Source organism: Callorhinus ursinus, unplaced genomic scaffold (assembly GCF_003265705.2).
Source record: "Callorhinus ursinus isolate GAN/ISIS: 27379988/994484 unplaced genomic scaffold, GSC_fseal_2.0 scaffold4, whole genome shotgun sequence".
Taxonomy (NCBI): domain Eukaryota; kingdom Metazoa; phylum Chordata; class Mammalia; order Carnivora; family Otariidae; genus Callorhinus; species Callorhinus ursinus.
This window is the reverse complement of record NW_027397066.1, coordinates 128,883,813-128,900,727: the sequence shown is the minus strand read 5'-3', so window position 1 is coordinate 128,900,727 and position 16,915 is coordinate 128,883,813. Positions and strand designations below refer to the sequence as shown.

At 36.6% G+C, this 16,915-nt stretch overlaps 1 protein-coding gene across 3 annotated transcripts in view; it reads right to left on the bottom strand.

The window, feature by feature from the left end:
- Nucleotides 1–16,915, bottom strand: part of MND1 (meiotic nuclear divisions 1) — a 73,917-nt gene that overhangs the window by 16,650 nt on the left and 40,352 nt on the right. For 2 of the 3 annotated variants that reach the window (XM_025874340.2, XM_073891227.1), the window contains one exon: nucleotides 2,055–2,129. The exons of the other annotated variant lie outside the window; for it this stretch is intronic. In XM_025874340.2, coding sequence (XP_025730125.1) covers nucleotides 2,055–2,129 — 75 coding nt within the window. The remainder of the gene's footprint in view (nucleotides 1–2,054; nucleotides 2,130–16,915) is intronic. 3 annotated transcript variants of the gene reach the window in all.

The following is a 16,915-nucleotide window of genomic DNA, read 5'->3' as shown; positions in this document are numbered from 1 at the left end:
GATCCAATAAACACCATTTGAAATTTCTAGCCATAGTTCTAACAGGTAGAAGTCACAGTGCCATAGTTTTCAATTCATATGTGTGAACGGTTATGGTACAGATTCATAGGATAAGCCTGAAGCAGAGCCAAGTGGAGTTTAAATTGCCTTGATGGGACTTACTTAAGGTTTCTTGCTAGCTTATATTTTGGTGCTTGTATTTTTTGACTTTTGCCTGTAACTGTTCTCTTTTGTTGCAAAGAGAAGAAAGGCTCCTTTACTAGCATTTGTACAAGGGAATGCATACACAGAGCAGCATGGTCTGAAGCAGCATAGTCCAACAGAACTCTACAATGACAGAAACGTTCTAGATCTGTGCTCTCCAATGCAGGAAACATTAGCCACATGGGACCTACTGAGTATATGATATAAGGCTATTGTTACTGAAAAACCAAATTTAATTGCATTTATTTTAATTTAAATGTAAATAGCCACCACATGATTACAGTATATACTGTATTAGCACAACTCAGAAGAGATTTAAAAATAATGATAATGTTAAGATTGTTATTATTTGCCATCCACAGCCAAATTATGCATGCTCCACAATGAAAAAAGAAAAGCAGCAAATGGTGAAGAATCTATGTGAAAGCAATGATAACTCTCCAGACACCCTGAACTGGGAGACATCTCAGACTGTTACTAGATCTTTGCCACGTTAATTTTTTGTGCCTTTAGTTTCTCAAATTAAAAATGGAGATAGTAATAGTGGCTACCTCCTTGCACTGTTGGCAGGATTCAATGAATATAAAATGCTCTGGGATAGTATTTGCCTGGCTCACAGAGAGCAGATTATGTATGTTAGCTATTTCTTCTTCTTCATCGTCATCAGCAGCAACATCATCACCATGAATAATGCCAAGTAAATGGGGGCTAGGTGTTTCTGAAAAATCCTGATTTGTGTGCTCAGGATGAACACAAGAGTTCATCTTTCTCAGGAGCCTTTCTAAACTACTATACTCCTCTGAGAATCTGCAGCACCCACAAGGATTTTTCCCAGGTACAATGGATCCAGGGGACTGGGTAACACTCAGCAGACAACTTCTGGGCATGAATATTAGTTGAAGGTGCACCTACAATTTATTGCCAACATTAAGGAAGAAAAAAAGGATCAAATAAAGAAATGGTAATCGCTACTGTCAATGAAAGAAATACAACAGCTTCAGGTTATGCCCAGATCTTACCTTCCCTTAAATATTCTTCAAAAATTACCATTCTCCACTTCCTATCTGTGACTGCTGACTATTCACATAAAAGAAGGTATGTGAAATAATTTTGAAAAGCCACTGTAAGCCTGTGGTGTATTCTTTTCTACAATGTGACTATTTTTGAGTCTCTTTCACAATTAAGTGGTACAAATAGAGGCCTAGATGGAATGCTTCATGGTGCATGTAGATATTTAATACTTTTTCAAGTCATAAATCCATACTTGAGATAATGATGAAACTAGAAAGTAAAGTGATTTTTAAAAACCCCTAACATAATACTTCATAATACTTTTTAAAATAAGTCAATATTCATTGAAATAATTTAGAAATATTACAAAGCCCCAAGGATAATATATTGATAGTTGTCAATTTGTTCTGTGCCAAGACTTAAAAAACATGACTCTTAAAATTTTACATAAACATTTATAAAGGGCTTACCTTGTACCAGGTACTCTTTTGAGTGCTATGCAATATTAGCTAGTTTAATCCATACAATAACCTAATGAGGTAGATTTTATCCCCTATTTTTACAACTGGGATAACTGAGAACAGAGAATTTAGGAGAGTTTCAAACCCAGGCTGTTTGGCTCAGGGTTTATGCTTCTATGCTATGTTGCCATATACAATATAATACAATAATAAAAAATAAACGTAGATTTACAATTAGTGAATCCTATCAGGTCCAATGTTCATGTCCTTTGCTGTACTCACCTCTCTTCTGGTAGGAATGGTACACTCCTCACAGGAAGCTCTAAGTTCTTACTCTTCTATTTACAATTGACATTATTAAAGAATCTACAAACTTACTGTTTCATGTCGGCCAATTTTAGCTTTCTCAATGCTTTTCTGCAGATTTGTGTGCTTTTGGTTTCCCTCAGATAACTAGAAAATTAAAACAAATAAAATGGCTTTCTAAGACAAACTTGCTTAACATGAAGTTTATGAGTCAAGAAGTCAAAATGAGATTTATTTTTAGCCCCAAGTCAGTGTAACAAACAAGTCAAAGACTACAATGGGAACTAACTTCTCTAATTTGAAGAAAACCAAGTACCATGAATCATTAGGGCAGAATGAAAAAAAAAAAGGTTCAAAAATATTTCCTCTTATCCAGTCAGAAAAGTGAATAATACGCTTTCAATCTTTTCTGCAATCTTTATTTATCAGGTCCCCCAATTCCATGCCAAGTAACTTGAGGTATATTATTTAGTTAGAAATTGAATTTGAAAATTCAAAAAAAAAAGTTTTATATAAATTCTTCCTTCAAATTTCATTTCACTTCTGCCTAAAGTCTTTTGAAAATACCCTAGACTGTTTCTTATAGATTTGTAGTATTATGGCCTGTTTCACTAACATAAAGTCAAAAATGAATGCATCACTTATTATTCTTAAATCAGGTACGTTATGAGGAATTACATACTTGATATACTAAATTCTTAAAGAAGAAAAAAATCTATGAGCTGTTGCTGATTTTATGCATGTTTTACATACTTTAAAAATGATCAGTTCAAGTATTGTACTAAGCTTGGAAAGTAGTAAGTTGTATGTGGAAATGGATCAAATAATACCAGCATAAAGAGACCATAATATAGAATATCCGTTAGCATGTGGCTGAGCCCACCCCAAAAAGGACTGGCTAATTTCAAAACTTTGCTTCCCTGTCTTCTCAATTTTATTAATCTCACCTAGCCCATGACTAAATAATCACAGGATATTCCCAATATTAAATTCTCTACCACATCTTTTGCTAGTTAGAAATTTCAGCCTCATATGATTGGGTAAGAGTCTCCTTAAAATATATTTTACTCCTCCCTCACTCTTGAGTTACAAACATTTAGAAAATAATTAATAATTGGATGAATGACTTCTTTAAGCTGATTATAAGAAGCTGACCTTTTACAATATGACCTACTTATATGTAGAGGGTAAATAATGTTTATTATGTGTCATAGATTAAAAATCACAAATGGTATCTTCAAAAAGTTAGTAGCTTTACCCTGGCTTTAGGAAATCTTCCATTTCTCAATATGCATAAAGGAAACATTGTCAGCTTTCCTTTAATGGTTCACCTAGTCACTGATTCTAATCCACAGCATGAACAAGATCCATCTCTGATGCCAAGAAGACACCACCACCAAACCAGTTATACCTCTTGAGAGTAATTATCTTCCTAAGTTTAAAAAAAAAAAAAAATCTGCTATACATTTAGGAGCCAAAATAAAGTTTTAAAGTCCCAAATTTAACAAGGAGATCTGGTTCTTTAAAACAAGGGCTTCCATTTATAAAATAACACCATGTTTAAAAAGTTAATATTCCACCCTGCAGGACTCACCTGAAATAATTAATAAATACATGTGACATTTAAATTCAGGAATAGAGAATCTTCCAGTGAAAAAATACATATACCTATTAGCATAACATATTGCCATTAAAAATGTTCTTAAAATAACTAGATAGGTAGATGTTATCCAAATAGTTAATAATTATACAGAAATAAGCCAATAAATAGCGGATATATATCTTAATTACATTAATGAAGTGTCTTCCAGGTACTGTATGTCTGTTTGTAATTATTTATAACTTAAAAGCATTTGAAAGAGAGCTAATTCGGGAATTCCTTAACTCTGAAAATATCTGCTTTAAATGTGATTTCATGGTTTGTCATTTTAAGGATGTTGGTAATGGAGGAAGGCACAACTTAAATGATGTGATCAAATAAGAAGATTCTGCTATCTATCCTAAGTACTGAAGCAACTTGGTTCAGCTCCATGGTGAAGGATTCTTGGTACTCTGTTCTTAAAATCTCAACTACCGGAAACAATGAAACCAACTCTTGTAAGGCAGCCCTTACAACAGCTTTTCATCTACACATCTCTTAGAAGCAATATGCTATAGTTCTTAACACATACCTGGAATTAAACCAAACCCAGGCTTTCAAGTGATAAGAGCTGATATTTTTAGCCACCGTATAGATATTACCTAAACCAGTCCTCAAACTTCAGCATGTATGAGAATCACCTGAAGGGCTTATTAAGACACAGGTTGCTGGGTTACAACTTCCCAGTTTCTGAATAGGAGGTCTGAAGTAGAACCTAATAGTCTGCATTCTAACATGCTCCCAGGTGATGGGTGATGCTGATGCTTTCTGGTTTGGGGGCACCACATTTTTGAGAACTACTGATCTTAACAAAAACCTGTTTTGTTAAAATAACAACCCAACTACAATACACAAGATATTAATATATGGGAGGTTATTATCTAGTTCATCAGCAAAAATGAATTACTGCTAAGTATTGTAGCCTGAACTAGAAACAACAAAGAAAATCTTAATAATTCTGTCACTAAAAGAAATACAAAAGTCCGCATTTACAAAAATAGAAAAATGAGTGATACTCTATATTCCAGAAAGGTATTCAGCATAAAATTCCTTTGAAGAACACTCTATATACATTTCCATAAATAAGACAAGAGCCAACTATATACTATACCAAATCCATTTCCAACTTTCACTAAAAAATTGTGTAAAACCCAGTGATTCAGAACAAACAATACCAACAACAAAAACGACTCATAAGTAGTAAGAAGAGAATTTCATCTTTAGATTTGAGGATCTGACAAATGCCTCTCTTTAATGCATTCCAGACCACCTATACAGACACTCAGGGTTGAGAAACATAATGCCAATGTTTTCTAAAGAGCTAATTCACTGCCTGGAGGAACTGCCTATTCATAAGAACAGAAAGACTGATTCAAGCTGGCTACACTGGAATTCTGATTTGCTCCTTTTAAGAAATAAAAAGATTTCAAAGCATTAGGGAAGGAATAGAGAAGTTTTCATAGGTGGGAAAGAATGTCAGGCAATAGGGAATGCAGAAAAGAGTTAACAGCAAGAGGAACCAGATGAGTCTACTGCTTTATCAAAATTCAAATACAGTATGTTAGGGAAAAATAGGTTTTATGTCTCGTTGCTCCTTAAAAAAAGAAAAAAGAGCAGTATCATTTACTTTAATATTTTATATATTTAAAAAATCTTGTTAGAGTACCTACAACTTTAAAATTCACTTTTTAAGGTGATATTTCATTTAGGCATCAGTAATAAAGAAAACTATGAACAGTGTAAAGACATTTATATATAAAGATGGGAGCCATGTAATTGCCTTAACAATAGAGAAATGTTAAATCAATTATTTCATGGTATGAATGTGCCACAATTATGTAGCCAAAGGAAATGTTTTGGAAGAATTTTTAATGACACTGTGAAATACAGAATAGAGTTTTTTAAAAGCTGGAAACAAAACTGTCAATACATTTGAGAGTCTAATGACAGAAAAAAATGCAAGAAATGCACAAAATTTTAAAAATGATTACCTCTGTATTGTGGAACATACTTTTAAACTTTCTATATAATAAGCATATGTCACTATTATTTAGAAAATTATTTTCCCATTATAAGCAATATTTGAATGTATTCTCAAGAAATGAATATTTTTATCTTAAAAGACTCAAACAATGCAGAAGCATTTAAACAAAGTGACTTTTTGCTCCCCACTTCGGCACCAAGCCCAGAATCCCGTCTCCACAGGTGACCCCTGTAAAGTCTAGTGGGCATCCTTCTTGTCCCATTCCTTTGCTTTATTTTCAGATATAGGTCAATATAAAGAATATTTCAAACACATATAGGTTTATACTTTGTTATGTTCTGTAACTTGCTGTTTTTAGTGAAATTTCCATGTCAACATATATACGTAGGTCTACTTAATTTTTTTTAAAGATTTTATTTATTTATTTGAGAGAGCGGGGATGGACAGAGGGACAAGCAGAACTCCCGCTGAGCGCGGAGCCCAAGGCAGGGCTCCATCCCAGGACCCCGAGATCGTGACCCCTGCCAAAGTCAGATGCTTAACTGAATGAGCCACCCAGGCGTCCCTACTTCATTTTTTTTTTAATTTATTTTAGAGAGAGAGCACGTGCACACAAGTGGGGGGAGGGGCAGAGGGAGGGAAAGAGAGACTTTCAAGCAAACTTCTCACTGAGCGCAGACCCCCACGCAGGGCTCAATCCCTTGACCCTGAGATCATGACCTGAGCCGATATCAAGAGTCAGATGCTTAACCGACTGAGCCACCTGGGTGCTCCTAATTTTTTTTAATAGATTTTTTCAGAGCACTTTTAGGTTCATAGCAAAATTGGATGGAAGGTACAGGGGGTTACTTGGAAACTGCCCCCACAGACAAAAGAAACAGTTTCATCTTCATTTTCAAATGAAGCCCACCATTTTCAACCCTCCCCCCCAGAGTGGTCCATTGAACCTTCAATGACACATTATCACCCAAAGTCCATTGTTTACATTAAGATTCACTCTTTGTGTTGTACATTCTATGGTTGTGACAAATGCATAATGATATGTATTCATTGGTATGGTATCATACAGAGTATTTTCACTATCCTTCACATCTTTTTTTTTTAAGATTTTATTTATTTATTTGAGAGAGAGAATGAGATAGAGAGAGCATGAGGGGGGAGGGTCAGAGGGAGAAGCAGACTCCCCGCTGAGCAGGGAGCCCGACGCGGGACTTGATCCCGGGACTCCAAGATCATGACTTGAGCCGAAGGCAGTCGCTCAACCAACTGAGCCACCCAGGCGCCCTTTCCTTCACATCTTCTGTGCTCTGCCTATTTATCCCTGCCTCCTGCCAACCTCTGGCAACCAGTGATCCTTTTAATGTCTATATAGTTTTGTCTTTACAGAATGTCACGTAGTTGGATTCATACATTATGCAATCTTTTTAGATAGGCTTCTTTCATTTAGTAATATGCATTTAGGCTCCTCCATGTCTTTTCATGGCTTGATACATTTCTTTTAATCACTGAATAACAGTCCATTGTCTGAATGTACCATAGCTTATTTATGCATTTACATACTGAATGACACCTTGGTCGCTTTCAAATTTAGGCAATTATGAATAAAGCTACTATAAGCATTGACATGTACATAAGTTTTCCACTCATTTGGGTTAATCTCAAGGAGTGCAATTGCTGGATCATAAGAGTCTGTTTAGTTTTATAAGAAGCTGCCAAACTCTCCTCCAAAGTGGCTGTACCATTTTGCATTCCCAAGAGCAATGAATGAGAGTTCCTATTGCCCCACATCCTCACCAGCATCTGGTGATGTCTTCATTCTTTTTCTACTGTCTCCATACTATTAGTTTATTATTCTATTATCAATAGCTATTTTACTAATGTCCCATTTTTCATTATAGCAAGCCTCCAACACTCCCGTCATTTGACATAAATCTCCGTGCATGCATATAAGACTTTCTATAACATATAGTATAAGCAAAATTGATGGCTCAAGACATAAACATGTAACTTTTTTTTAGCACATTTTTTTTTAAAGATTTTATTTATTTATTTGAGAGAGAGAATGAGATAGAGCATGAGAGGGGGTAGGGTCAGAGGGAGAAGCAGACTCCCTGCTGAGCAGGGAGCCCGATGCGGAACTCGATCCCAGGAGTCTGGGATCATGACCTGAGCTGAAGGCAGTCTTAGCACTTTTTACTGTGGAAAATACACATAAAATTTAAACATCTTAACCATTTTAAGTATATAATTCAGTGGTAGAAGTACATTCACAATGTTGAGCAAACATCACCGTTACCCATGTCCAGAATTTTTCATCACCCCAGAAACTTTACACCCATTAAAGAATAACTCCCCATTCTCCTCTCCATGCAGCATCTTGTAACCTCTACTTTACCTTCTGTCTCTATGAATTTGCCCATTCTAAGTACCTCAGTTAAGTGGAATCGCACAATATTTGTCCTTTTGTGTCTGACTTATTTCACTTAGCAAAATGTATTCAAGGTTCATCCATGTTGTAGCATGTCAGAATTTCATTCCTTTTTAAGGCTGAATAACAAATATTTCATTCTATGTATATATCACATTTTGTTTATCCATTCACCTGTTGATGGACATTTGGGTTGTTTCCACATTTTAGCTATTGAGAATACTGCTGCTATGGACACTGGTGTACAAGTATCTGAGTCCCTTCCTTGCTTTCAATTCTTTTGGGCATATACTTCAAAGTGGTATTGCTGGATCATATGGTCACTCCATGTTTAACTTTTTGAGGAACTACTAGGCTGTTTTCCACAATAGTTTCACCATTTTACATTCCCACCAGCAATGCACAAGGGTTCAGTTTCTTCAACATTTGTTATCTATAGTTTTTTCTTTTATAACATGTGTGAAGTAAATGTTTAACTTTGATTTTAGACATTTTGACCTTCACTGATAGTATGTAACAGGCTTACTCCCTGCAGGTTTCCCCATAGTGGTTACTGGCATTTTAAAATAGTGATAATCTGATGGCTGAAAATGACATTCCATTACTGTTTTAATTTGCATGTCTTTGATTATTAAGATTTAGCATTTCATCTACCTACTGATCATATGTATTTTTTTAAAGATTTTACTTATTCATTCATGAGAGACAGAGGGATAGAGAGAGAGAGAGAGAGAAGCAGAGGGAGAAGCAGGCTCCTTGATGCGGGACTCGATCCCAGGACCCTGGGATCATGACCTGAGCCGAAGGCAGACGCTTAACCATCTGAGCCACCCAGGCGCCCCATATGTATTTTTTCAATGACTTAATACCCTTTGACCATTATTTTATTGCATTGTTTACCCCCTTTTGAAAGATTTTATTTATTTGACAGGGGGGGAGGGAGAGGGAGAGAGAGAGAGAGAGAGAGAGAGAGAGAGAGAGAGAACATAAAGCAGGGGGAGCGGTGGGCAGAGGGAGAAGCAGGCTCCCCACTGAGCAGGGAGCCCGATATGGGGCTCAATCCCAGGACCCTGGGATCATGACCTGAGCCAAAGACAGATGCTTAACTGACTGAGCCACCCAGGTACCCCACTTTATCCTTTTCTTATATTTTTAGGAACTATGTGAGAGATGGTAATCATTTGGTTATATATGTTTGACTTTTAATGTTGTCTTTCAATGTACAAGTTTTAATTTTTTTTAGGCAAATCATCTACCTTTTGGCTTCCAGATAGTGTGTCTTGCATAGAAAAGCCTCTCAAACTAATTTTGTACAAATAATTTCCTTCTATTATTTGTAGAGTATTCTTTTGACCTTTCACTTTGTAAAAGGCCTCTGGTTTATTTTGGAAATGATGTGAGGTAGGGCTCTAAATTCAATTCATTTCAATGGATATCCAATTATCTCTATAACTCATTCAATAGTCTGTCCTTTCTCTACTGAGCTGATAAAGATGTATAGAATCTTTGTCATAAAGTAAACAAGTATACATAAGCCTGTTTATGGCTTTTTACTGCTCTACTTATGTTTGTCTACCCTTACACAAGTAGCAAATTTAACTACTATAGCAATATATTTGTTTTGATATCTAAAAGGTAGAATCCCACCTCACTGTTCTTTAATACTTTCTTGATCCTTCTTACAATTTCTCTACCACATGAACTTGAGAATCATCCATAATAATCCAATGGGATTTTAGTTACCACATTAGTTATACAGACATAAATTGACATTTTTATAGTTTCCTCATTATGACTATATTGCTCCATTTTTTAAAGAGGTCTTTCATGTCCTTCAGTAGAGTTTTGTAGTTTTCTTCATGTATGTCTTGCCCATTTCTTGTTAGGGTTTAATATTATTTTGGGTGCTACTGAGGGACAGCCAATGACCCCTTGCCTAAGTCTATCACTGTATGGAATGTTCTTTGCCACAGTAGTTGATTTCAAGTGGTATGAATCAGAATGAAGTCAGTCTTTTTTTTAATGGTTATGGGAAACAACTCTCTCCTGCCCTCCGGATTCTAAAATCCAAGGCTACAAGGAAGCAAACAGCCCAAATCACTGCTGGCAGCCATCTCACAACAGTCTAGAAAACCAACTTCAGGACAGGGGTATCACACAAAAGGCAAAGTCAACAAAAATGCAGAGAAACAGAGTCACAATCTTGATTAAATGATGCCTGAATTATGCTCTACTTTTGAAAAAATTTAATTTGAATGACTCATTAATTCCACCCTTATCATTGATGCCAAATAAATTTGGGTTTTTTTGCCATTACCATGGTAAACATTTTAACTATTACAACACATAAAGCTTTAATAATAGTCTATTTTCATTCACTGCTGGCTAACAATGAATGCTGTGAATTATTCTGGAAGACAGCAGATTTAAAACATTCTTATTCCTCTATATTGGGTTATAGAACTAAGTCTCAAGGAACAAGAGTGGGCAGAATAAAGTAACATATGCCAGGAAGGTTATTCATTCAATAAGCTTTTATGAAGTGCCCACTATATACACAGTTATGGCTTGAATCTTTCACTAATTATAGTAACAAATAACTCAAGGCATGTAGTGAGCACTGACTGCTGAATATTTTTGAACTGTTTCTCCTTAAGCAATAGGATAGTGCTCGTTAAAAAAAATAACACTCTGTGAAGCTAGCAAATTAGTACTCCATTTAACAGGGAGATCACATTTCCAGCAACCCAACCCGTGCAGCACACTGAAGAACCTGGAAATGAGAAAAGTACACCAGAAATCTTAAATAATGGACACAGGAACTAAAGAGAGGATTGCATTAAGAAAGCAACACAAAGGGAAAGTGAAGCCACTCAGTAAACACATACTTGAGAACCCAAAGAACTCAAACTCTCATACATAATATACCTGCTGAAGATGAGATCACGATAATCAAAATTACAATGTGAAGAAATGAACTATCAGAGTCAGAGCAGTACACAACAAACAGGAAATAAGCATTCTTTCAATTAGAAATGTCAGAAGTATGTATGTTCAATAAGATTAAGTAATAAAAGGAGAAATGGAAAACTAAAGAAATTATAAGAAGGAAAAGGCAAGACGATTTGGAAATGAACTATTTGAAATTGAACTCTCTGAAAATGAACTATTTTGATTTCTAGGGAAGTGATAAAAAAATAAAAAGTAGTTAAGAGACATGGAAGATAAAGAAAGTCCACCAGAAGCCTTATAGTACAGTGAAAATAGACTTAGAAGTTGCAACTATAGTTGGAATCCAATTAAAAGTCACTCAGATATTTTGAAAGCCAAAGACATGCAAAATCCAACTGATGAAGTGAAGCAAGTCAGATACAAAGTTATGGAGGATTAGACCCTTCTGACATGAGAACTGGGTTCTAATATGACAAACTCAGAGATGAGGGCTATGCAGCAGAGGTTACTGTCTACCAACATCCGCTCTTCCTTTTAAGAGGACCCCAGTGAATAATGAAAATAAATGGGAATTATTACGTCTATCAGCACTGTGGGCAAGAATATCTCCTAGAAAACGAAAGATGTTGGCAAGGATGCGGAGGAAGGGGAACCCTCCTACACTGTTGGTGGGAATGCAAGCTGGTGCAGACACTCTGGAAAACAGTACGGAGGTTCCTCAAAAAGTTGAAAATAGAGCTACCCTATGAACCAGCAACTGCACTACTGGGTATTTACCCCAAAGATACAGATGTAGTGATCCAAAGGGGCACGTGCACCCCAATGTTTATAGCAGCAATGTCCACAATAGCCAAACTATGGAAAGAGCCTAGATGTCCATCAACAGATGAATGGATAAAGATGATGTGGTGTGTGTGTGTGTATATAAACACACATACATACATACAATGGAATATTATGCAGCCATCAAAAAACCCAAACTCTTGCCATTTGCAATGACGTGGATGGAACTAGAAGGTATTATGCTAAGCGAAATAAGTTAATCAGAGAAAGACAATTATCATATGATCTCACTGATATGAGGAATTTGAAAAACAAAACAGAGGATCATAGGGGAAGGGAGGGAAAAATGAAACAAGATGAAACCGGAGAGGGAGACAAACCATAAGAGACTCTTAATCTCAGGAAACAAACTGAGGGCTGCTGGAGTGGAAGGGGGTGGGAGGGATGGGGTGGCTGGGTGATGGACATTGGGGAGGGTATGTGCTCTGGTGAGCACTGTGAATTGTGTAAGACTGATGAATCAAAGACCTGTACCCCTGAAACAAATAATATATGTTAATAAAAAAATTAAAAAAAAAGAAAAGAATATCCCCTAGATAGGGAATCTCTATTAAGAAACTCATACGCTTGAGAAGGAAACCCAAAATCCACTTGGAAGGGCAAGCCTAAAATTATCTGGAATGACATACTTGTTTCTTCAATAGGTGAATTTTTTTTTTTAATTAAGGGGAGACTTAGAATTAGGTATAAAGATGAGATTTGTATTATTAATATTTTTGTATTAAAAAATAACCTATACATATTTTGCACTGTACTCATGGGGTAAAATCATAAAAGCAACTTAATTCCTGCCCCCAACTGCCATTTTAAAAACAGCTCAATGAGGGAAGTACTTCTCTGCCACTGGATGAAGAGGTGGGAGTCCATGACTTCCCTGATGACTCTTAATATCTACAATTATTTTAAGTTGTCAAGAAAAGCCTTGATTCAGAAATTACAATGTCTAACAAAATAATCAATACTTTCAATCTTGATTTAAAGGTAAGATTTCCCTTTTCAGCCACAGCTGGCTGCCAGTGGGTCTTTTGCTAGAAGAGGCACAATGTCCTCTTTTCTTTCCCAGACTAGAGTTTCTGTTCTCTCTCCAGTCCACTGACTGCAGTTTCTGCAGTCCCCCACCCCTACCAAGGCCTGGAGAAGGGGAGAGAAAATAGGTAAAGGGGATAGAAAATAAGCATAGACTAGGTACTATTGCTAACATGCCTCAGTGCTCTCTGGGCCTGACAGATGTTTAAGCTAAACCCTTGCATGGCTAAACTCCTGGGTTCTTTGTAGGCTTCCCTGTCGCATCCCCCTATCTATAATCCACACGATGCAGAAGATACATTCTATTCCTCTGAGGGCTACACAACAGTCCACAACTCACCATCTCCCTTCTCCTGCTTGCCCCTCACTCCCTTCCAGTCTGCTTTTTCAGAGGTTCATTCCACACAGACTATGCTAGGTTCCAGTGCTCTCTGGGCAGAAGTGAACATAGCTCCAGTGGCCTCTTGGTCCCTCACTTTTGACTATGGCTCACATGTAGCCCATGGGGACACTCATACCCAACACACTCCAGGATTGCTGGCCAATTCCATACTTTTATGTAATAATTGACAGAATCAACCAATAGATCTACATAGATGGTAAAATCAGCAAAATTATTTTTACATAAGGAATTGGTTATTTTCATACTGCCTTTCAAGAGCACCGGGAAATAATATGCCCACATTTTACTCTTACCATTTCTGAATACTTACAAGAATTAAGATTTCCACTATTAAAATTGTTAATAAAAATGTTGCTGAAATGCTATTTAAAATGTTTTGATCCAATAAGTTAGTTTCTTTAAGTAATTTAGTTTCATTAGAAGCCACCAATCTAAAATACAACAAATTACTTGCTAAGAAACATCAGTTCAAGAGTTTAAGCTCAAAGTTACATTTAATTTAAATAGGCTTTAAATTTAAAGCTTTAAATTTCTATTTAGGTCATGTTATAATAAACTCCACATTAAATTTATAAAGCCAAAGAACAAGTCATAAAGAGACAACAGTGTTGAGAAAGTCAGTGATTAGAGGACCTGCTCATAAAGGTTTTTATCTTTTTAAGAAAATAAAGCCCATTCTTCTTTTTCTATTTCTGCCTCTTATAGTGGAAAGAATCACAAGAACTTGGATTTCAAAGGATTAAAAAGGCAACCTAAAGTCTTCTCTTCCATAGCCAAATTAGCCTTAGCAGAGTAGAGAGAGCAACCCAGCACATTCAGATGGTAAACGAATGCAAGAGTCGTGACTAGTCAACCAAACTAAGATCTGCAGCAAGTCTGTTAGAAATTATTGAAAGGTGAGATAGATATGGCTTTTAAAAATACAATAATTAGGGGCGCCTGGGTGGCTCAGTCGGTTGAGTGTCCAATTCTTGGTTTCAGCTCAGATCATGGTCTCAGGGTCCTTGGATCAAGCCCCATGTCAGGTTCTGTGCCTGGTGTGGATTCTGCTTGAGATTCTTTCCCACTGGCCCCCCCACCCCCTGCTTTTGCTCGCTCGCTCTCAAATAAATAAATAAATAAATTTATTTTTTATTAAAAAAAATAAAAATGTAATAATTAACAAAATTTAAAATTGAGGGGGCGCCTGGGTGGCTCAGGCGTTAAGCGTCTGCCTTCGGCTCAGGACATGATCCCAGGGTCCTGGGATTGAGCCCCGCATCGGGCTCCCCCCCTCTCCCACTCCCCCTGCTTGTGTTCCCTCTCTTGCTATGTCTCTCTGTGTCAAATAAATAAAATCTAAAAAAAAATTTTTAAATTGAGGTTGTTTTGCATCTAATCTAAACCTATTTTTCAAAGAGTTGTAGTGTAGGAAATTTACAGTTACAAATAAATATAAATACTAGGGAGCCTGAACAAAGCCCTGTTTGAATCTGTTGAAATATAGGCCTGGAAGTTTGAACCATACCCTTTGGTCAAGTAAGAACCATACTTTAAACAAACAAACAAATAAACAAACAAACAAAAAACAGCCAACTAATAGGGCTATTTTCATGAAACTTCTAAATACATAAAGCAGCCACAGACATTATAAATATTGAAACATTAAAATGTATAAAATATTGATGTTTTTTGAGGGTAAGACAGGCCAAACTAATTGAAATTAGGGCTATCCCAAGTAATTAATATATATATTCTTATATCTTGACACTGCCACCACTTGGTGGCATGACATCAAAATCGTAGGCTCAGTTTTTTTGGGGAGTAAATCTTTTCCAGGTTGGCTGATTTGGGGAGAAGATAGTTATGAGTGAAAAATGGAGGTCACAAACCTGTAACTCACATGAAGCACAGAAGAGTACAGGGAATTCTATAGCTCTAGAGTCAGGCTTCTCAAACATCCAGCAACTAGCTCCAATAGCAAAGGAAAATAATTCCTGAAGGAAAGTTTAAAAAGCCTAGTCTAAAGCTACCTACTACAAAAGAAAATATAAACAAACAAATATAAAAGGGAAATCTCTGAATTCGTAAGTCCTATCAAAAATCTCCCAATTCTGAGCATAAAGTCATGCAAGCTTCACAGCTATAATATTACCCATTGTAATTATTAGTTTAAATTCTTCACCAACAAAAATACTTAGTTTATATACTCATACGCTCCCAATTTTTTAGTCACTCAATCTCATCAAATGTATATTTATTCTTGATTATCTGAGACAATGGGGAAAATAAGAACATTCAATGTAAAAGACATGACACAAAGATATAATTTTGCAGGCTGGCTCTGTTAGTTGCCTCTCTACAGCCTTTCTTTGTAGACAGAACTCCAGCTTTGTTCAGATTGGAGTAATAGTGTGCTCAGAGAGAAGCGGGTCCTCCTCCAGTCGCAGAGGATGAATTATGAGGGCTTACACTTCCAGCGTGAGCACGTAACTCAAAGCTGGCCGATGAGACATAAAGAAAAGCCTAGCTGGGAAAGGGGGGCATTCTGGGATTTTTTCTTCCTGGAAAAAAAAGAGACGTACAAGAAGCAAATCCATCCTTCTTTCTTCCAGCTTTGAACACTGTCATGGAAGACATAGTAGCTGTAGTAGCTACCTGCATCCAAAAAGGGAAAGCAAAAAATGGCAGAGAAGCCAGTCATCAACCTGTGGTTAGATTAACCAATCCTGACACAGCCCACCTCCAAACTTCTTATATGAGAACTCCTATTATTTAACCCAATTTGGATCTACTTTTCGGTTATTTGTGGCTGAAAATATCCTGATTCATGTTTATAAAAGAACCATAATGTTGGGCAGCATTTCCCAAAGTGTGTTCCATGGAACATTAATCCCTCATGAAAATGGATCAAGTAAGGGGCACCTGGGTGGCTCAGTTGGTTAAGCGTGACTTTGGCTCAGATCGTGAGCTGAGGGTCCTGGAATTGAGCCCCTTGTCAGGCTCCCTGCTTGGCGGGGAGTCTGCTTGTCCCTCTCCCTCTGCCTCTCTCCCTGCTCGTGCTCTCTCTCAAATAAATAAATAATCTTAAAAAAAAAAAAAGAAAATGGGTCAAGATTCACAATGTATATACCAGCATATTATAGGATCTGAGAACTCAAATAAACTAGTTTATCTTTATTAATCCAGGATCCCCCAATACCTTTGATTATAGAACTTTCCTTTTAACTAACACATATTATATATCCATTCCACAGAATTACTTTGGGTAATGCTGAGCTAGTGTTCAGCAAACTATAATTCAGGTAAAGTGGTGGTAAAAAGAAAGTATGGAGTTTAAAATTCATGCTTAATCATTCATATATATGACATTTCCAAGGCTGAATTCCTCCCCCCACCCATCAGGCTACTTAGTGGAAATCATCTTTACTGCTATATGTTGTAGACTGGAAGACAAAGAAAAACTACAGGCCAAGGAGGAAGGCTCCTAGACCAAGAACACAATAGTTGGGACTGAAACTAAACAGTAAGCTGTATTGATTTATGCTTTCACTCAACAACATTTATTATGTCTCTACATGTCTCAGTAATTGCATTCCATGCTGGGGAAAAAACATGATTAAGATATCTCTGCCCTCAAAGAACGTCTGCTGTGGAATAAGGCACATAAAGACTTCAC